This window comes from Protobothrops mucrosquamatus, unplaced genomic scaffold, assembly GCF_001527695.2.
Source record: "Protobothrops mucrosquamatus isolate PMUCROS unplaced genomic scaffold, P.Mucros_1.0 scaffold616, whole genome shotgun sequence".
Lineage (NCBI taxonomy): Eukaryota > Metazoa > Chordata > Lepidosauria > Squamata > Viperidae > Protobothrops > Protobothrops mucrosquamatus.
The window spans coordinates 1-23,121 of NW_015386912.1; the positions used below are offsets into that span (position 1 = coordinate 1).

At 37.7% G+C, this 23,121-nt stretch overlaps 1 protein-coding gene across 1 annotated transcript in view; it reads right to left on the minus strand.

Annotated features, from left to right (window-relative positions):
- Positions 1-1,502: 1,502 nt before the first annotated feature.
- The window catches only part of ENDOU (endonuclease, poly(U) specific), a gene marked incomplete at its 3' end in the record, with an annotated part of 26,753 nt that continues 5,134 nt past the window's right edge, over positions 1,503-23,121 (minus strand). Inside the window, 8 exon segments of the mRNA XM_015817650.2 lie at positions 1,503-1,609; positions 2,683-2,802; positions 3,566-3,768; positions 4,457-4,622; positions 6,634-6,657; positions 9,571-9,691; positions 9,693-9,705; positions 17,099-17,204. Coding sequence (XP_015673136.2) covers positions 1,503-1,609; positions 2,683-2,802; positions 3,566-3,768; positions 4,457-4,622; positions 6,634-6,657; positions 9,571-9,691; positions 9,693-9,705; positions 17,099-17,204 — 860 coding nt within the window.

A 23,121-nucleotide genomic window follows, 5' to 3' on the forward strand; every position in this document is an offset into this window, starting at 1 on the left:
GGAAGGAAGGAAGGAAGGAAGGAAGGAAGGAAGGAAGGAAGGAAGGAAGGAAGGAAGGAAGGAAGGAAGGAAGGAAGGAAGGAAGGAAGGAAGGAAGGAAGGCGTGCTGCTGTATACCCTTAGAGAAAAATCAAACCATCATTTCTTTGGAAAGGAGAAATTGCTGCTGTATCCCAAAAGTCCCTAGAACAAGAGGGTATATTAGGAGTGGAAGAGCAAATGAATGAAGGCTCCAGTGTTGTTCTCATTAGTCTTAAAGAGACCATTCTTCATTACTAAGAGAAGAGGGAGTCCACAAAGAAACATCTAAAATGGACTTAACTCATTGCATTCTCTGGAGGTTTGAATCCAGTCAAAGACTTTTTTTGTGACATTGTGCGTGCCCAGAATGTGTCACCAGCCACAACTGGATAATTGTGTATAAGTTGTTTCCTTTTCTTTCTCCTTCTTCTTCTCTCTCTTTTGAACCGCCATTTTTAATAACGTATTTTCTGCAACCTGTTTTAGGTAGGGAGAACAGGCATTCCTTTTGCCCAAAAGCACACACCTCCCTGCTAACTATGCTGAGATACACATCCATATATCTGCAACATTGGGCTAGAACCTTGCATCCATAAAATTAAAGTTAACCATTAATATACTTTCATGTATACTAATATACTTTCATGCTTTTTTTGCAAGAGGGTTTTTTAAAGGACTTTTCTTATAGTAGTGTTGTCATAGTTATGATACTATTTTTTCATTAGAAACAAATCCAGATGATCCTGCCTTCATAAAATACTAAAAACAGGAAGAAACCTGAAATATACCTTGTTAATGAAATGCCAATGGATAGATAGATAGATAGATAGATAGATAGATAGATAGATAGATAGATAGATAGATAGATAGACAGACAGACAGATAGATAGACAGACAGACAGACAGACAGACAGACAGACAGACAGACAGACAGACAGACAGACAGACAGACAGACAGACAGATATGAATGGATGGATGGATGGATGGATGGATGGATGGATGGACGGATGGACAGACAGACAGAGAGACAGACAGATAAATAGACAGACAGAGATAGAGATGCGTGTATTTTTTTCTACCCATATGCTCCATTATATTTAGCAACAGCCTGGCATTACAACAATATAACTAGTGCTATTACTCCTGTTATTATTGTTCCTCTGCTTCCATTATCCCAAGGAATGGCAGGCCTGCATAATATTTGCATAGCTGTTTATCCCTTAAACAAGGAGAATTTGGCTTTATTGACAAGGGTATGTCCAGTCAATAGCAAGGGATGTTGGAAATCATAGCTCAGCATTTCACAGAGAGGTCAAACAGATGCACAGCATGCCTACAGTATTTCATCAGGGAAGGTACTGTGACCTCCTGGGGAAAGTGCCAGTGAATTAACAGCTGAACTGGAATTTCTTCTCTTCCCCAAGTGGGTTAATTTTTCTCCAATAATGGAAGAGTATTCATTTTCTCCAGTGAAACATACCGGACCATCATAGCTGTGGCTGAAATAATCAACAACACCCTGTTTCTCCAGAAGGTAGAAACGAATCCAGTTGTGGAATCCAGATACTTTTCCTTGTTTGATTTCTCCTAAAAAGAACCATAGCCATAAGAACATATTAATTTATCTTAACAACAAATTATAAGTCATAATTCCTGTACAAAGAAGCTTTATACAATTAACAAAGAGCGTTCCTCCATTCTATCAATAAGGAAAGCCTAAAAAAACTGTTCAGGTTTGGAATTCTTCCAAATTCTTTTGGAAATGGAGGAGAAGTTTACAGAGTTCATTATATTACAATGGAGGGATAAATAGGAAGGATGATAGTAGCAAAATGGAAGACAGGGGTAAAGCTTAATGAAAAGGTGAAATGAAACAGAATCACCAAAGGATATGATGGTTGGAAATTCAGAGAGATGGAGCTCAAGAAACCTAAGGAACTTCTTGCACAAGTTGAACTACATAGACCATTCTCCCCCATTGGTGAGCCTCAATTACATTGAGTTCATATGCAGATGGATTGCACTACAACTGTCTTTTTAAGGAACATTGGGGGGGGAAATAGGGAATATCTTTAAAAATTAATACAAATCAGTTTCTATTGGCAAGATATTCATCCTGCCAAGGTCATCAGCTTCGCTTTTAGCAGTCCTGTCTTCACTTTGCCACAAACTTCCAACTTTTAAGTGGGAAAATGTGCTAAAGCAATATCACATAGACAAATTGTAGTTCTCCTCGGGTTTCAACAGCAATTGGGACTGAGAACTCCTTCATTAACTGATGCAGTTGTAAAGTGCAATATCATGTGATCATGTTGCTTAATGACAGCAATCCAAGGAATCTCAATTTATGATTGTTGTGAGCTAGTCAGAGTTTACAATAGGCTGCCACATAAATCTAATAAATAAATTAATAAAGACCTCATATGATCATGACTTGCAACTTCCTGCTGGCTTCCCCATTGACTTTGCTTGTGATCACCCTGATTGCAATCACGTGACCATGGGGTGCTGCAACAGCCAGAACTTCAAGAACGCATTGTGAATCTCCCTCATTCAGCTCTGTCATATCTTTGAGTAGTTGCTGAATGAATACTCATAACCCGAGGACTACCTGTAATTAAATGTATGAAGGAATATCAGCTTGTTTTAATTAAACCTACCTACAAAGACATGTTCAAAGCCACTGGAGTCATTATCATTAACATCCTTGCCTCTGGAATAAAGACCAAACCACATCTTTTTAAGATCCTCAACAAACTCTGGTTCTGTATCATATCGATCTAGGATGGAGATACAGATGGATGGCAAACAATCATTAATTTCTTGTTACATGAAGACATCACAAACAATTCTCACATCATCCCAACAATGCTCTGTAGACCAGAGATATTATGAAAGAAATCCAAAGTAGACATGTTTAATAGAGATGGGAAGAAGGCTGGGAGAAAAATGTGCTCTTTGAAATTGTCAATAACTTTCACATTAATTCTGAAAATGTCTAACTTGTTTGTTTTAGGAATCATAGTTCTATAAGAGTGTTGTGAATCATCTCCTATGTTACTTTCCTCAGTCACAAAACCATTTCCAGGATGAAAACCTTGTCTATTCATACACACATTCAGCAAAAACAGGTACAGCTTCCATGTGATACAATATTATATTGCAAAGGAAGAAGTTTGACAGCAAAAATGGAGGAATTGAGGGCTCCCCACGCTAAGCATAATTATATACTAAAATTGCAGCAACCCTGGTCATATTGTATGTTTTAGTGAATCCCCAAGAGAATAGTAAGCACATTTCTAGAAAGATATGTTTAGTTTTGTGCCATGTATGTCAGTTTCTGTTCACTTGGAGAGTCCTTGGAATTAAATTTGATTAGGGCTGCCTAATATTTCTTCATACAACTGTACACTCTACAAAGTCTACCTGAAATAACTTTATTTGGATTTCTCCACTGAGCAGAAGATTGAGGTTGACCACCTCTATGGTTCTATGATTCTGTATAAAATCACGTTGATTATCTCTCAGTTACCAAAGACTTACTTTGGCTGTGAAGAAACTTATATAGCTCTTTCATGACCTCAGTCTTCATGATATCCTGAAGAAAAATGTCTTGTTCTTTCATCTGTTCTTTTGTGAATTTCTCCTCTGTCCCAACATGTGCTTGATAATTATCCAATAGCTTGATGAAACTGGCATAGGTTGGCCTTGAGAAGAGTTTCTCATGGTTGACATAAGTGAAGAGCCTGCCCAATGAAAAACCACTTGGTGTGAAGCTGGTCTATAGTTTACCACAGGCGCAGGATTCTTCCCACACTCCATAACAGATTGGAAGAGTGATTTCATTCATAACCCTCTTGGCTGTGTGTGGGACAGGCAGCTATCCCGTTGCAGTACACATAGCCGTGATGGCTTTCCTACCACAGAATTGTGTTGCTGAGAGCCACTCAACCTCCTTCCCTAGTTCTGCCAAGCATCCATGGACATATCTCCTTTCAGGATCCATTCCAAGTGGATCGTAATTAGTCAATATTTTGCCTTAGATAAAAGACAGAGACAATTGGTTCTTCCTAATCACCTCAGCCTTGTCTGATGTGGGTTTTCTAATATAGCAGCCCCTAGGTTTGAACCTGGCATTTTTTTTTCTACCTGAAAAAACAAAATTTTGTCATCGAAACTGGGCTCCTCCTTTGACTCCTATGCTCCTGGAATATATTACTATGGCTGAATGAAGATAAATATCTAATAAGTACAGTATAGCAAGCCATTTATTGATATAGTCATCAATAAATATTTCCAGCTCCAAATTTAGAAACAAGAATGCTAAATAGTTATTTTTCCATCTCTGGAATTTTGGTTATCTGTAATTAAGGGTCTACCATTCCAATTGCCTATGTTCGCTTTATAGTTTACATTCCAATAGGTTAAACCCACCGATCTGGAGAATTATCTTCATGTCCATTTGTTTTGGAAGTGAAGAATTGCTTGTTCAGGACAATGTCAGACTCCTCTGCTCTATTGTGGTCAGTCTGGTAAATCTTCTCTGATGCTTCTTGTAGTTCTTCATCTGTTATAGTATTGTCTCTGTATGAGAATCCTTCTGATGGAAAAATAATGATTTTAGCTTAAGGTCATTTGAATCAGTCACTTGGCAAAGCTGCTTAAAATGGGCAAAGAATGCTATCCACCCACGTCGATTCAAAGATTGCAGATAAAAATCTTCTGAAGAATTTTAAATACAACTTTGAAAAGTATACAAGTATGCATATTGAGAATGCATAGCTGAAACTATTTCTGATTTGTGTCAGTTTGTCATTTCATTTAACTTCTACCTCTGAGCATGTTTTATTTTAAAGTGTAAAGATGTTTTAATTTCAGAAGATACATTACTAAATGTAGTTGTCTATTAAAACACATCATATATTATCTGTGTTTTGTTTTTAAATTAAAAAAACAGTATCATAAGATTTATATTCTGATCAGCACCTGGTTGTAAGAAAGGAAGATACTGAGAGTGCAAAGTTGCAAAGACTAAATAATACCCATGCATTCACACAGCAGCACAGTAGGTTTTGAGGCAAATTTATTGAGTAACATTAGTGGTTCAGCTATTCATGTGCAATCAACACAAAGATTGTTAGAGCAGAACAAGCTAGAATGTGGATGATTACTTTATAATGTGCACAATGTGTCTTGTGTGCAAGACTTAATTCTACCAAGGATTCTGTCTTTTTCCCAAGGAGTCTACTTCGGCTTTATCTTTACAGCTATTTGGTGAGATAGTTTAGGCTAAACAGCAAATAACAAGAGGGACAACTGGCAGCAATCCTCACGAGATTTATGGCTACAGGGGATTGACATCTGGCTCTTCCTTTTTCTGTTCTCATACTAGAACCCCTAGATCATAAAGCAGGAAGGATCCAACCTGACTGTTCCATGTTCTGATCACCATGGAGAGCTCCAGGTAGTCACCTGGCAACATCTGAGAACTTATTCAAACTCAAGTAGAGTTGACTGTGCCACTTGTTGAATTTCCTCATCTTATTTCACAGCAAAGTCTACCTAGAGCAGTGGCTCTTATACTGTGGTTATTTGTACCTATCCTAATGGTAATGAAGTTTGGGATTGCTGCTTTTGAGACACTTGTATAAAATAACAGCCTATTTTACTTTGGGGTTGGTTTTTTGGGGAGAGGGGGTATTAATGACATTATTTAAAACTGGGAAAGGTTTAAATAGTTGGATAATAGGATCAAACTATTTAAGAACCAGTCATCTAGAAAGACCCCAAAACTTGGGATTTATGGATGATGAATTGGAAAAGACTCATGATAAAATGGTACTGTATATAGTAAACACCTCTTGGATTCAAGTATACATTGGACTTTAGTTTTCTGCTCACTATAGTTCTTAGTGGTGTCAAAAGATCCAAATGCTTCTGGCTATATATTGTTAGAAGGGAAGCATGTTTTAAAATCCTTTTTTAAATGTAAATTTTCCTGCAGTATCCTTAAAATTAAGGGAACCAAGACCATATAGGCACATGGATGAATTCAGTTGTATAACTGCTAATGTTTGATTGCAATTATAGGCAACTTGTTATCTTCAAGGTATTTTGAACACAATTCCTATAAACGCCAGCCTGCAGAGCCAATTGCAAAGGGTGATAGAACTGTCATCCAAAATATCCCTATTTTGACCAACTGGCAAATGAAATTATTTTCAATAGAAAGGAAGTGGTTGCTGCCACTAGGTGTCAGTGAAGAGGAAGTGAATGTTTTAACTGCAAGAAATAGATCTGGGAAATGTCTTTATCATCACTGAAGTACAGTATGCAACTGTTGGTGAGCTAGCAATTACTATTGATAGAAGCAGTTTCTACTCCCTGTAGAAACTCTAGGAGCAAAATTAAGCAACTAAGAACTATTTGGTAGAGGAGGTAGGGATGCTGATTGGCTAAGAATTCCTTTATATTAAGAGTTCCTACCCAATCAGCTCAATCCTGCCTTCATTACCTCCTCAAAGGATTCACCAATAGCTCTATGGCTTTAGCAGTTAGCCATTTTCATTGCACGTTTCATGTAAAGATGAAGAGAAGGTTCCAATACTTGCCCTTTTCTTTGTCATCTGTGGTACCTGTTAAAGAAGGAAGAAATCTGGCATTAATATTCTGGTCACGGAGAAGCACCAAACTTGTCATTTATTGCTACAGATATGGCCTTCTTGCCAGTAAAGAAAAGATGGCTGCAACTTCCACCTATCCATTTTGGATTTTTGCATATCATCTGGAGGAATATTTCCATACTTTCCAATTTATTGATTCCCATTGTTTGTGCTCACCAAATGCATCAGTTCTTAAGGACCCACCCACCCTCCTAGAGAAGGAAATATTTTGGGGGGATATTAAAAAGGACAGAATATTATATTTCCCCAAAGGAACAGGAAACAACTCCAAACACAAAAGCCCAAGAAGTTATAAAAACCCACCACTCCCTGCTCCATGTGGTCAGCTTTCCCAGAGCCACATTTCTGTCTGGTTCTGCTCTTCAATAAACTACAATCTTCTTTCCTAAATCAGTCTCCATTTTGTTTATCCCCAGCTTGGACTGGACCCTGATGAAGACTTTTTCTTTCAACAGATGCAATCAGCAAGGATTGAGGCTGTGGAGATACTTTGCATTAGGAAGATAAACCCCTTAAACTAAGCTAGAACTAAGTCTAGACATTTTCTTCCTCATCCCCATACTCAGCTATGACATATTGTGAGGGAGAGAGTTTCCTTAAATGCCATGATTTGGTGACATGCTTGCCCCCTACCTCCAAGATATCCTTTTCCTTGGCCTGTGGCTCCAAACTTGTTTGGCTTCTCCTGGGAATCACCTTTCATATTTTTGGACAAAAGCCTGATGGTTTTATTTTGTTTCTTTCTAAACTTGATACGTCACTCGTCAATGTTTCTCAGGATGGCTGATTTTGTTTTGCCTTCTACCAGTGATGAGGCCCAACCAATATTTAAGAACCCAACCATATTACAGGTCAGTTGCCTTGGTAAAAAAATGTAAAATCTCCTTTGTGTCAAGTTCAACACTAGATGATTTGATGGCTCTGTTCATGCAGCCTTCTTGGAAGCAATATAGAAATGACTGGACACTGCTTTTTATTTTTGCATTTTTTTCCTACTTCCCAATCAAGCCTATATTCCTGGGATTCTCTGGTGGTTTCCCATTCAGATACTCAATCCTGTGTAACATCCAAATGCAGCAAGATCATGCAAGGGCTGCCGTTGCTTAGATCCCCTATGTGGGTGAAAACACCAACTAGATTGATCTAATTGCATGACCGGGTATGAAAAACAAACCCATTGAGTCCAACTGGGTCTGGTTTCTTTCCATTCTCTAGAGTTCCCAAATATATCTGTGGCTCCAGAAATTTGTGGAGGCCCTAGGATCCCCTTCCCTTGGCCACTCTGGTTTATTGCCCAGAGTATTGGCAGAGGCAATATCAATAGCAACATCATCTTCAAAAAAATCTAGTATTCCTTCCATGGCATTTTTTTCCTCGCAGCACCAACATTCTTGTTGTCTTCTCCCTACAAGTCCTATGTGGTACCAGGGATATCCATAGGGTTAGGGTCAGAAAAATCAAAGTAGTGGCTGCCACCATTGCAATTGAAGACCTTTTTGTGTCATGCAATGCACATGAAAGGGAAGGAGTTTTAATTGTATGGTAACAGGCACCATCTTGATTTTTGTGATCTATGTCTACCCCATAGACATGCCGGGTGACCACCCATCTAGACAATCAAAGCTATAATGTCCACACATTATTTTAAGTCTGAGAGAAAGAGAGAGAGAAAGAGAAAGAGAAAGAGAGGGAGAGCGAGGAGGGCAGGCAGCTTAACTGTTTAGATGTTGCCCTTTTGGACTATATATTCATTTTAAAAAGTGTCACCCTCAGGTTTTCCTAGGGAGGCTTATAATAGATTAAAATCAGCCAATGAAATCCCAAGCACTTAAAATATAATATCATAACATGGCAATTTAAATAATATTGCTAAAACAGTAAACCACACAAGTAGCCACCCACATCCAAAGCATGTAACAACAGTATCTTGCAAACTCAGGTTGTTAGTTGATTCAAAAACTTGGCACAATCAAAATTGCTTTTCCTGATAATGAAAAGACCATGAATTGCTGGTTGTTCCTCACTTGACACTTCAGTGTCCTGTTTTGCTTTGCATCCTCAAAGACAACAGCTCATTGATTTAGGGATGGACAAAGCAGGAAGAAAGAAATTTTTCAGCAAGACCAACAATGCTACTGCTGAAAAAGTCCCATGGGTGGAGTGATCTCTTGAGGTCTTCTCTTGGCATTTAAATGAAGTAGAAGAAGTGTACAGAGGCCGTTTGGCTTTGACATCTGAGAGTTATTTGGGGTCTTCCTGGATTGAGAGGCTTCAGACATGCACCCTAGAGTCCATCCTTCAAAATGAGGTCTAAGTTGGCAAAAGAAGGGACCTAGTTTAAATAGCTTAGTAAACCCCTTCTTCCATTGGTTTGGACTCACATGCTTTCTTTGATTGGACACAAACAGCTACAGCAACAAGAAGCAACATATCAAATTTCTATTCCATATTATGTGTCTCCAATTTGACGATACGACCTTATTTATTTTAAACAAGGAATTATTATAAAACATTTTATCTTATCTCTTGTTAATCTACACAAACTTGGAGAGTATGGATATGCATGAAGACAGTCACTTTTTCTATGAGGAGGGGTGTATTTGTTGTGTGTGTGTGTGTGTGTGTGTTCAATAGAGGGCAGTCGGCTGCTAATCCTGGCTAATTTAAAAAAAGATAAGTTAGGTCAGACTAGAGTAGCTAAGATGGGTGACAAGACAACCAGTATACCGTGTCTTTGGCTAGATTAAATGATTTAACATGTAAAAAAAAACGGGCAATGTGTAAACTATTTCCATTCTGATCTCAGGACAACTAATATATAGTAGTGACATCCACTTAGTTAAGCTTGATCTGAGAATGTTTTACCTGTTTTGCAGTGGATGTGGTAATCTTCACAGCAGTTCTGATTTTGTTCACAGTTAGTGTCACAGTGGCACTCATCTTCCCGGTTATATTTTTCATTACATCGTCCTTTGCAGGAATCTGCAGGCCCATACAAAGCTGAAAAGTAGAAGTATATTGGGAGAGGCAAAATAATTAGCAGGGCCAGGATTAGCAGCAAATTGGAGCAAAAAAAGATCATGATCCAGTATTTGAAGGCTAATGGAGGGTCTCACTCAGCTAGTAACTGGCTTCAAGAACATTTAGGTTCTGTTCTTTGACTAGTGTCCTTTGAATATTGTCAAAGAATGGGGATCTCTCTACATTTATAGAGATTGCAACACTTTGATGCTGTGTGGGTGGTGTATAGAGCACACTTGATTGAATTGGCTTCCACATTGGTTTTAGGTACTAGCTCAAAATAATGATGGTGATCTTTAACATGCTGAAGCCCAGAAGATATCAAGGACTATTTATTCCTATAAACCTATCCATTTACTGAGATCACCTTGAGAAGACTTCCTGAAGTCTTCCTGCATCTAAAGCCTTGAGTTCCCCTTCCAAGGCAGGCTTCTCTCATTCCCTTGTTAAGAATCATTGGAAGATGGTCAGATACTTTATTCCATCAGGAACTTCTTTCTCATCTTTAATCTACATCCTATTTTTGTTATCTGAATTCACTTGTTTGGATATAATGCCTTTCAGAGCAACAGAAGATACATCTCCCTTGTCTGCATGATGACCCTTCAAATATTTCAAAAATATTTGTTGTGTTGTTTCTGGATCATTCGAAATATACCCATTTATAAGCACTTTTCCTTTTTATTCTTCTCTTCCTCCTCTTTGTCAGTCCCTCTCTCTCTCTCTTCTGTTGCATTCTTTTTTTTAATTAAAGAATATGCAGAAAGAGATGGCTGATAATGTATCAAATGCGTTTCCTCAAACACAAAGCTTGCACTAAAAAAAAAGACTTAATAACATTCTTCTGGAACTAAGTGAACTTCACCTTCTATTGCCAGTGGCTTACTTCCAAACTAATTATACCAGGGAAAGCAATCAAAGAACTCTCAATCTGGATTGGCCAGAAAAGGGATTCCAAGCAAGATAATATATATATAAATAGAAGAGAATATATGTAACCCGGGGTTAAACTATGCAGTCTTTGGTACTTTCTGAGCTTTGACATTTGCTTGTGGTTGTTTCATTATTCAACTAGACAATAGCATCAGTGCTAGTGAGTGTGGGGTTTGCTCTTTGTTTATATACAGTAGCTTATCCTGCCCATGTTGGTGTGAGTGTGGTTTTCTCCTTTGTAGTTCCTTGATTAAAGTATTGTTTTCTGCTTGATTGTTTGTTGTCTGCTTAGCTGAAACCACATTCACTAGCATTGATGTTGTTCACTAGTCAGGTAATGAAACAAGCAAACAATCAAACTCAAAGCACACCAAGGACTCTACAAGAAAAAAAAAGTACTTGCTACATTTTTCCATGGAGAATTGCTATGAAAGTTTCAAAGTTGGGAAAGTTTTCTAAAACATTGGAAAAGCCAACTATTTTCTCCTTACTTTCCTTTCCTCATCTCCCTTAGTATGTTATACATGCCACAATTCTACCATATACATATCACTTTCCTATGTCACAAAATAAACACTTCCCTTTGTATTCATTTAATGCATTACTTGCGGATGTTAAATATTACATAATACATAATATTAAACTCTTCCCATTGTCTCCCCTCATATTTTGAAAGTTTAATTCAAAAGCCCAACCTTACAGCAGTTAATTTCAATTCCAAGAAATGTGATTTATGGTTTTCCACCTCTTTAAATCTATGAGATTTCACTTCTTATTATCATCGCTTTGGTGGTGATTCATATTTCATAATCAACATTGAACACTTAGCAATCAGTTGCCAGATCAACATGAAGCAGAATGATGAAAGAAGCACTTGTGCACTGCAGCAACTGTGATGGCTTATTAATCATCTTGAACAACTTGGCCAAGTGTCAAGTAGGATCATTAAGCCATAAAAGTGTTTTGAAGGTCCAAACTGGAAGTGAGAGAGAGAAGATAGTTTACTTCAGACCATTACTCTTGGGTCATCTAACCCAGATTACATCTTCCTGTTGGATATAGTTTCTGCCAAGACTGTGTGATCCTTCCTACGTAAGGAAGTGATTATATTAACCAACCTTATCTGACCTAGAAAACTAAGCAGCCTAGTTAGAGTTTAGATATAGAAAATCCCAAAGTATTCTATTCTATTCTAGTCTAGTCTAGTCTAGTCTAGTCTACTACTACTACTACTACTACTACTACTACTACTACTACTACTATTATTATTATTATTATTATTATTATTATTATTATTATTATTATTATTATTATTATTTCTGTAGCTGCCCATCTCAACAAATGACCATGTTAACCAAGTGCTCTTAGTTTAAAGTCCCATAAGGATGTTTGTGTTTTCTTTAGAGAAAGGATGTGAAATATTGCATAATATCATAAATCATTAAATATATACTGAAGCATATCAGTTTTTATGATACATGTTCAGGATTTTCCAAATTGTGTAATGTTATCCCCCTTGGTTCAGTGCAGACAGAGTCCAGGGGAGACGTGAAGAACCTTTTAGTTCTGTTGTTGCAATAAATCCACCTTTCCCAAACTTTCATTTTATTGTTTTCATTGTTCATTTGTTTACATTTTCATGTTTTGATTTTTAGGGAAGGTGTGTACACTAAGACTACACTAAAGCTGGCTGGGTGACTTTGGGCCAGTCATTCTTTTTTTGCCCAACCCACCTCCCACCTCCTATTATGGGGGAAATAGTAGGAGGAAAGAGTATTAGGTATATTCGCCACCTTGAGTTATGTATAAAGTAATAACGATGGAATAAAAATCTAACAATTAAAGAGAGGTGGGATGACAAACATTTAGGAAATACTTTCTTAGGTCTGTTGTTTATCTACCTCGGCTTTATTATCCGTACGATATTTTTTGCTTTCTTAAATGTTCCATGTTTCTCTAACTTTTTTAAACTAAATAAAGTTTTTAAAAGGGAAATCCCAGGGCTATTGCATATGTTGGAAAATTAAACAAAAAACAAAAAAACACAGAAGACAGCACTGGTAAACCATCCCAAAAAAGTGTGAGCTTTTCTAGCTAACTAAAGTTTCTGTTTCTAGCTAACTAAAGTTGACTCCTTAAAGCAGGGGCGTCAAACTGCCGGTCCACGGGCCGGATGCGTCACAAGGAAACCATGCCCACCCCATTGCCAGCAATGGGGGAAAAGTTCTGATACGTCACACAACGTCACACACACCCTGCTGCCCCAGGCAGCTATTTTTCTACTGTTCCCCCCTTTCAAGCTCTTCTTCTAGGTTTCTAGCATCTCTGTGCCACAATGAGCTTTTGAGTTTCATAAACACTTTGACAGCTGATCTGTCCATTATCAAAATCAGAAATTGCAATATGAAAAGTAGCCCCTCCCTCATAAGAGGGGGCATCCATCCCATTGCATAGCCTAGGCCAGAAAAAGAGGTAAAGGGTCTGAACCTTGATTTTGCTAAGATTCAGGTTTAATACACAGCTGTCACTGGAATCCTATCTTAATCACTTCTTAGCTTTTGTACTATAAAACTCCCAATCAGACATGCCTGTTGAGCTGGTTCCAATGTAGCTTGCCAGAAGAAGCTTGATACATCTGTATTTCTTGCTTTGCACCCAAAGACCCGTTGGACACCTCTTTACTCATAGTTTCTCATTGCTGCCATGCTTCCACCCACACCAGCTACTTTGATTTCCACCCTGTTTCAGTTTGAAGGAAGAAAATGTTACAAAATTGTTGCTTGAAAATGCCATCTGACTCAGCCTAATTCACTGAAGACTAATAAGGAAGATACGCTGATTTGCTAGTTTCTGTAGGTACCAACTGTGGCTTTCTGTGAACATTCACATGCTGTTTTTCTTAAGCTAACATCCTAGGATAACATTTTATCACTGCATAGATCAATAATCATTACTTCAAGGAACAGCCTCGCCCTCTTACCTAACATGTGATTCCTATAGACTATGTCTTTGGAATTTCCTACCAATTCCAACAGTATAATCCTCAACAAAAATAATAGCTGATTTTTTAAAAAAAAATTACAGTTGAATTCTGCAGTACACTACAAAAAGCTAAGACATTTTTATGGTCAGAAAAGAAATCAAAGTATTCAAAGCTTGCTTGAGAAATTGTGTGTATGTGTGGGAGGGGGCATTCTGGATTGTTCCATTTGAGGCAATTCTGTTTGCTACCCTGTTCTCCAATATTGTCCTTGACAGTCATACCATACAGGTAACCCTTGACTTACAACTGCTTGTTTAATGATGATTTGAAGTTACAACAGCCCCAGAAAAAAGGGACTTATAACCCATCCTTGAAATTGCGACCGTTATCCCACCCCCACAGTCGTGAGGCATTTGGCAATCGGCTCACATTTATGATGGTTGCAGAGTCTTATGGTCACGTGATTACAACACTCCCAGCTAGTTTCTGACAAGCAAATCAAACCACAAGGGAGCAAATTCCAAGTGTGACAGATACGGCAATGACGTGCAGAGGTTTCTTTCTTTAACTAATCCCTTCAATATTCAGCCCATTTTGCTCCTCATTATATCAGCAATTTGGGGCAAGACTGTCCAACTTAAAATGTAACAAGAAGTTCTTTTTGGATCTGAAGAATGGACAAGAAGCAAAATGTCTTCAAGGAAAAAACAAAGGGACTCCAGCTGCCTTATGAAAAGTACCTTTGGGACAATCATGACCTGGATGACTGAGAAACTCCATAGACATGCATGATCTACCATGTTCTGAAACCATTTTTACAAGGCTACATATCCATAGACTTGTCTTCCTTGAAAGGGTAATCAAGGAATCTTAAATTATAAGAACTGAACAGATTCTTAATACATTCAATCCTATTTTATTACAGGGATGTTGCAATTATGGCATCCTTAATGAATGTCAATTTCTGCTAAAAATTTCTCCAGTGAAAGTGTTTTACGATTTAATTCCATCTCTCACAATCTACAACGAGGGCTCTTCTTCCAGCAAGCTATGGTAGTAGTAAGAGAACTGACATCAGGTTACCACTCCCAGTCTGTGGTACAAGCAGTTTGATACTTTCCTGAATCACAATGAAGCAAAAATGTGATATAAACATGATATATATAGATATAAAAAATATCTTCCCCAAAGTAAATTGAAAATTCTAATATTGAGGAATTTTCAGAGGCCTTAAGAGAGTGTAGACTCATATCTGATCCTACACATATCTGCTTAGAATTGGAATGGGCAACTATTTGATGGCCAAAGGACACATTAACTTTCTTTGGGTAGCTAAAAACCCTAAAGTTTTGGAGCCACATAACATATTTAAAGCAAACCAGTTTGGGAAACAGAGAGTTGGGAGTTAGGTGGGTTTAACCTGATAAGCTTACTTTAGGATTTGAATTACAGATATCCTATGTTTCAGGCCTCAAAGTGATGGAAAACCTTGCTGTTACTTTTCAGTAGTCATGGATGTGAGAAGGATTAACATCAGAAAAAGGGCTCTTGAGACAACGTGGTGTTCCTATTTTAGATATAAGACTAATTGAGCTTAGAGATATCACATAGAAAACATAGGTTTATATTTTCAAGGCCATGGTTTGAAAGCTGGAACATCAGAAACATTGAACAATGAAAAAAGAAATCATGCTGGACCACAATGAGAATAAGTCATTGATTTTTAGATGAGGTAAAATTATACTGCTCACTGAAAACACTAATAATGATAGTTCAGACACATCATGGAAAGTTGCAAGTCATTGCCAAAGACCTGACGATTGGAAAAGCAAAAACAATAAAAAAGAGGCCACCAGAAGAGAGGGTAACAATATCATCACAAGAACTCAAAAGGACCAAAATGATGTCCTTCTAGTCAAAAAGACTGAGAAGCGATCAAACAACCATAACAATTATATATACAATACAGATATTTGTTTTCTGAGGTTTTTGCGGGTGTTTGTATGTAGGTCTTTGGTTATTCGGGTTTTCTCCCGCGTAAAATTGGAAGTGTCTTGGCGACGTTTCAACGAAGTCCCATTCGTCATCTTCAGGCTGATGTTTTCAGCTTCTAGCTTACTCCTAGAAGCACGAAGCTGAAAACACCAGCCTGAAGATGACGAATGGGACTTCGTCGAAACGTCGCCAAGACACTTCCAATTTTACGCGGGAGAAAACCCGAATAACCAAAGACCTACAATACAGATATTACATATATATATATAATACAGATCTGTCAAAAGTTTTATACAGGATGGAACTTTGGATTCACTAAACATTCCTATGGTTCACCTCTACCTCATTTCTTATGATAAGTAAAAGTACATCTAGATGTATGAGACAATAGCATTATTTCAAAAAACAGCATGCATGTTACCTGGACTTGAGTTTATTTGTTACTGTGAGTTCATAGATAATGTGACAATATATAAATAAAGCAAATAATTTTAAAAGGTGGAAATTATAGCCCAATATATACTGTACATGTGTGTGTGTGTGTGTGTGTGTGTGTGTGTGTGTGTGGTTGAGGGACTATATGTGTGGGTTTCCATTGAGTGAAAAATAACAAAAGCAACAGATTTGTGGAATCCTTGTTGCTCCTTGATCTTGGTTGTTTTCTTGCAGACATTTCTTTGCTCTCTGTTAGGTGTTGGCGAACCACTATACATAAATAGAGAGCAAACACCACTCCCTTCTAGCACTGAAGATGTTACCTAGTTGGGTAATGAAACAACTTAAGAAAATAACCAAGCTAAGAGGCTCATCAATTCAACCCTGAGCTACAAATATTCTTTTCTACTTGCAACAGACTTGATTGGGTTACAACAAGGTTGTATGATTTGCAATAGTGGCAAATATATATAGCTCGGGTGTAGGATGAGGGTGAAGGTTCATTCTCCCAGCTTGTTGTATGAATCAAGCTGAAGAAATGTTCCCCCTTCTAAGTCCACTTGATGACTGCAAGAGAGTGTTGACATTCATGCATACCTCATCCAATCATAGTGAATCTTTCCTATTACTCAGTATCAGTTTCCTACCATTCAACTCAATCATTTATTACAAAATCAGTACAGCTGTGGTTTTTTGAGCATGTCATCATAAAAAATGTAAAAATGCAACTGTAAAAATGCAACTGTATACCCGATCTACGGCTTTCTTATCTGCTTTCTCCCTTTTTGGCTTCCTCCACAGTAAATGTATCATGGATTGGCAGCCTAGTGATCACTGCCTATACATAACTGAATTCAGTTTTATTCCCGTATGGGATTACAAAGAATGTCAATTTAAATATTTCTTCAAATTTGAAATTCCCCTAGCAAGTTCTTTCTCAGTACCTTAAAGAATCAAACCATGAAACCACCATCTCTGGTTGCAATTCTTCTAAATAATGCACAGTCTATTTACAAGCAAACTTACATCCAGATGCTAGACTGGAAATCTCTACTAGCAGGAGGAGAAATGCCCAACTCTTCATTATCACCACAGCCCAGGTGCTGAGTCTCCAAGAGGTACAGGAAACAGACTCAACCAACTTCAGCCGGTTGTCATTGCTACATCAGTATATATTACATGGGTGGTTCATTCGGAGACAAGCTAGGAGGAGCTTGAAGTTCAAGGATAGATAGCACAGCATCCCACAAGGAAGGAAGAGGTGTGTCCACCAATATCAGCCCTTGCCATAGGCATGAGTCTATGTGTTCTAGAGTGATATAAATCAAATTAATCCAAGCAGGAAATTCCTGTTTGCAGCTACTGTGACACACGTATCTTCCCATAAGACAAAAGTGTGTTGAGATACAGCTATTTGTAGTTAATTCATTTGGAAAGGTCTCTATCTGTGTAGGATGCCCATTAAACACCTTCAAAACATGATGCTAAAATGATAGTGTCACTAAGACATTGATGTAGGTCAGTCTTGCCCCAAATCTCACTTCTCAGCCAGAAAATTTGCGGCATTAGACAAGCTACATACTTTCAGCCATGAATCCTCATACCCATTAGCAACGTATGAGGATTCTGCAAATATCGCTGGGTTCCTTAGAGTCAGAGAAGACTTCACAGACTAGCTGCCTTAAGACAGTGAATCCCTGCATGGGCGGGGAAGATTACCCAAGGTCTTTTTAAATCCTAACATTCTATGATTCTGTGTGCAGATTAATAGCAGCCAATTGTATGGTTCATAATACCATCAGCATAGATAAATGAATAGATGTGTGTTTGTGTGTATGTGTGTTTGTGCATGAGAGAGAGGGGGGAAAAGAGGAGGAGGAGGAGGAGGAGGAGGAGGAGGAGGAGGAGGAGGAGGATGGACGGATGGACGGACGGACGGACGGACATGTGGAAAATGAAAATATTGGCTATTGTACTTCTACACAAGATTTAGGGCCATGAGAACTAAATCAAGTCTCATGGAAAAGGTATTGAACCAAAGTCTGTGTTATGCAGTCCAGAGGAACTATTTGTAATCTAAACTGCAATTGTATTTTACTCAATATGATTTTGCTAAACTTGCTTGTTTCAAATATATTTAGAACATAAGGACTGGAACTGTGAGAAATGGGTAACTGAAAGTAGTTGATGGGTGCGGGTTCAGATGTACATGGGTATGAGAAAAGTTAAGGTCAGCAGACAGTCTGCAGAAAGTGCAAAGCAGGAAGTCTAGTGAGATTCCTATGAACTGGTGAATCAACAATAAAGAAATCTAAAGAAAATAATAAATAAATAAATAAATAAATAAATAAATAAATAAATAAATAAATAAAGAAAGAAAGAAAGAAAGAAAGAAAGAAAGAAAGAAAGAAAGAAAGAAAGAAAGAAAGAAAGAAAGAAAGAAATTTAAAGAAATGGCTGGAAGAAATTTTGCTAAAAGATATAGAGGCCAAACCGGAATTTTTTTTATTGGGAATTATAGAAAGAAAATATAAGAAAGATACAAATTATTTACTACTGCATATAGTAACAGCGGCACGAATAGCCTTCGCTCAAAAATGGAAAGAGAAAGATACTCCAACCGAAGAGGAAATATTACTGAAAATTTTCAATTGCACTGAAATGGATAGACTTACATGGGAACTCAAGGATAAAAGTGAAACTAAGTACTACAAAATCTGGGAACAATGTTATGATTGGATAGACAATAAGAGGGTAGCCAAGACAAATGTATAGTGTTAGAATAAAATATAGATTATAGACAAATGTATATTTAAAAGATAAATAGATATACAGAAATAAGGTGAAAAGTGTTAATATTATATTATAAATAGTGAGCAAAGCTCAAGAACTATATGTCTATATGAGTACTAATACTACTGTAAAATGTCGGAAGATGTATGGAACCAGTGACGTCATATCTATGTCCAATGTGTTTTTAATTTTGTATTATTAATAAAAAATTATAAAACAAAATAAAGAAAGAAAGAAATCTCTTGACTTAGGCCTCAGAGCTATTCCAGTTGCTTGTGCCTGACAAGGGTCGAGCAATAACTCATTGAGGAGGAAGGTACCACCTGATCATAAAGGATTTATTCATCACCACATGGACCCAATCACCTCATCTCACAAAGGCTCTAGTCAACTAGGAGATATGTGGATTATACATACTCAAATAGGAATGTTTTTCGCCCATTGGTTTTGTAAAACCTGACAGAGTGAGGTTGCATTGTATCCTGTCTTGAGCAATACCATCTTCTCATGGGGCCTAGGAAGCAGATCTGTTGCAATGCCTGCTGACTGGAATAGCAGGCCACCCCACGGCCCTACAGGACTGATTAGCCCTGAACCTGCTATCTGTTAAACAGGTCTTGAAAACTGGGCTTTTACCCCTGATCCTGGATTGCATAGGGTTAGGGTTGTCCAGGGTCCTAGAATTGATGGAGCAATTCTTGGCCAGCTTGCTCCATTTCCGAAGCGTATTTTACTTGTTTTTTTATTGTTACAAGATAGCAAAAATATCATCCTAGCATTTGTAGCAGAAACATATCTCAAGTAGGCAACGCCAATCCAGGAAATAGAGAAAGAAATTAAGTAAATGTTGTTGGCCGAAATTCCCCAAGATTCAGCCTTTAATTCAGGAATGGGTTTTGATTTATTCTTATTGCTAGCAAGACGTACAGGCTGACATACACGCCACAACAAAGAGACTAGATTTTTTACTCCACCCATTTTGATGAGAAAGCTCATCAAATAATCTTTTGGCACAAATTCATACATGCCAGCATGCACACAAAAGATTCATGTGAAACAATTGTGTATACGCACTTGGCACTTCTCATTAAATTTCTATGAAAGGAATCTGTCCATGTTTGAATTTATGTCCCATAAAACCTTGCTAATGTAGACAATACTGGACAATCTGTGGGACTGCCTTTCCCTAAGGACATCTTACCCATTCTATTAGGTAGACAGGCTGGGCACACGCCTTGTCCCTTCCCCAAATATTGTCGTCTCTTGGGAACTAGGAAGGGCGCCTTTTCCATGGCAGCCCCTGCCCTATGGAACACTCTTCCCCCTGAGGTTTGGCAGATCTCTACCCTTTTTGCCTTCCAAAAAGGCTGGAGAGAGGATTAGATAATGGCACATCTGGAATGGTGCCAGACGCGCCATTTTTGTTGTTTTAATGTTTTGTGTTTAACTAGTCGTGTTTTGTAGTTTTTAAAATGATTTTATACATCTTTTAATTTTTGATTGGGAGCCACCCAGTTGATTGAAAGATGGGTGGCTATATAAATGTTTTAAATAAATGAATAAATAAATAGAGAGAGTGCCTTATACTGTAGATCAGGGGTGGGGAATATTGACCTTTTTATGACTTGTGGACTTCAACTCCCAGAATTGGCTCAGGAATTCTGGGAGTTGAAGTCCACAAGGCATAAATGGGCCATAGTTTTCCACCTCTGCTGGAGATAGTTGCATTTTGTACATGAGGAAAATTGAACCAAAATGATATCTCACATGCAGGCATTCATGTGTCTCTCTGTTTCTAGCTATGTTTAGGATTTCATCCTGCATTTTAAAAACCCTAAGGACTAGAGCCACCATTTGTTGAGCTTTCTTGCAAATGTTTTTATGCTCTCCTGCCATGTTCATTTTCCCCCAGCATTATTATCTTTGCTGTTATCCTACATTAGGTTTAATTGTGATTGGCTGTGATAATTGGCACAATGTCTAAAAATGGACTGCAACAATCCAGATTCAGCAAACATGATCTATAAAAAATCTTTTCTTCTTTTTTTGACTCCTGGTGACTACATGGGCAGATCTGTACAATTATCTAAGGAACATTTTCAGAAGTGGTTTGCCATTGCTTTTTAATTAGGGCTGAGAGAAAATGCCTTAATCCAAAATCATCCAATATACTTCCATGCCTAAGACAGTACTAGAAGTTAGGTCTTCCTAATCTTAGGCCAGCACTAGACCAAACTAGCTTCATACATATGCTTACTGTGTGTTAAATTCCACTGAGTTAAATGGCTTGTATTTCCTTTTTTAAAAAATAATGTGTATTTAAAAAAATAATAATGAAAGACAATACAAATTACATTTAGAAGAAAAAAGAAAGATATATAGAAAGACAGAATAGAAAGCTCAAGAAAAAAGGGGGGTAAGAAAAAATAAGAAAAAGGACAGAAAGAACAAAACATAAGAAAAAAGAGGAAAATATTTAAAGAAGTGACTTCCAAACTTTATCACAAGTACAAACAAGATTTTACTCCCTATAAGATTACATCCAAGTGTCCCTCTTTCCCATAATCCATTCCTCTTCTTAGGCAAATACATAAATCATTAACATTTCAACATTTCTGGCAGCAAAAAGTTCATAAAGCATTCACAGAATTTTATAGAAACATGTCTTATTTTAACCTCGGTCAAGTAAACCAAATTTGTTCACCTTCCTTTTACTTCTAGCAATCTTGGTTTGTATTTCCATATAATTGTCTATATGCTGTCCCCAATTTTATTATCCTCACTCACTTGAAGAGGGTTTGTATCATACAAAACATCTGGGTGATGAGTCACCATGAACAGAAGAAGTCCACCATGGGAAACACTAACCTTCTACGCATGAAGAACAAGGGGAAAAGTGAGAATAGAATGGGCATGTTTATCCAAGTTTCCCTGAAATAATAGCAGGAACTTTGTTCTTTTCCTTGTCTCTTTTTCAGTCACTGCATCTTCTGTATCTTCACCCTTTTGCCCACTTTCATTATTTTCCTCTACTATTTGTTCACTTTCTATAGCAACTTCCTTTAGCACCACATTCTTAATGAAAATAAGGCCACCACCAAGCCATCACTCCCCCAATTCACGGGTGGAGGGAATCTCATTTAAATATAGGAGATATGGATATTTAGACAAAATATTAGATAAATGTACCCATTTTCCCATGATCTGGAAAGACACTGTCTTTTTGTAAGCTAATTTCCCTTGGGATTTGCCATGATGGAGTGGCCATTGTTGACAGCTATTTCATTTCCCCCAGCCCAGGGATATCTTTGAGATATTGTAGGTAGCTCAATGCTCTCTATTGGGTGTTTCATCTTCATTAGTTTGATCATGGAAAGGATAAACTAGGAAACTACTGTTCTGGCTTATCTAGGATGTTTCATCTGTGTGGTATTTCAACTTTGCATCAAATCGTACAGCCCTTTAGATGGCTTAATTCAAGGATAGGATTGCTCATCTAGGGCAAAACAAAAACAAAAACCTGGAACCCCAGATTGGGTAAATTTTTAACATCATGACATTAATATTAAACAATATGTTCCTTAAGTGGATTTTTGATTTTTAAGAGTATGCTTCAGACCAGATTTCCAAAGTAAAAGTTGACCAGCACAGTGATCAGCTAGGGGTTCTTAAATATCAGGTTTAAACTTTATGTGCATTTTTCTTAGAGCCCTAATTGTTTCCTTCCCTCTCCCCGAAAAAAAAGTAAAATGAAAAGAAACTGTTATGAAATGTTTGCAGTGTTTGCAACCTAGCACAAAGGATTTTGTCAACCCATTTCCCTTTCACAACAGGAGGAAGATACTACACAATATTACAAAGCTCTCTTCTCTAATTTCCACTCTAACTTAAACAGAGTCAATAACAACAAAGGGGTTAGTATGGCAGCACTTGCAGGATTGTTGTTAACTTTCTAGTGTAATTAGCCGCATTGAAATTCCTTGGTGGCATCTGATCCAAATATTAACTTGATCTTGCCCTGCTTGACTTTTTCAGGATCCCTTCTCCTCTTAAGCATCTTTATGAAACCTCTGGGAGAAGACACCCATCAGTTGAGGATGAGGTATCACCAGTATACAGAGATATTCAGTTACCCATCTCTATCCCAAGTGAAAGGCAATCAAAGCCCTAATCAACTGTTTGGAATCTGTTAGGGTTCTAGATCAGCAGGAACAAGAGAGTCAGAATTGTTGTGTTCTTTTGTATTCCCCCCCCCC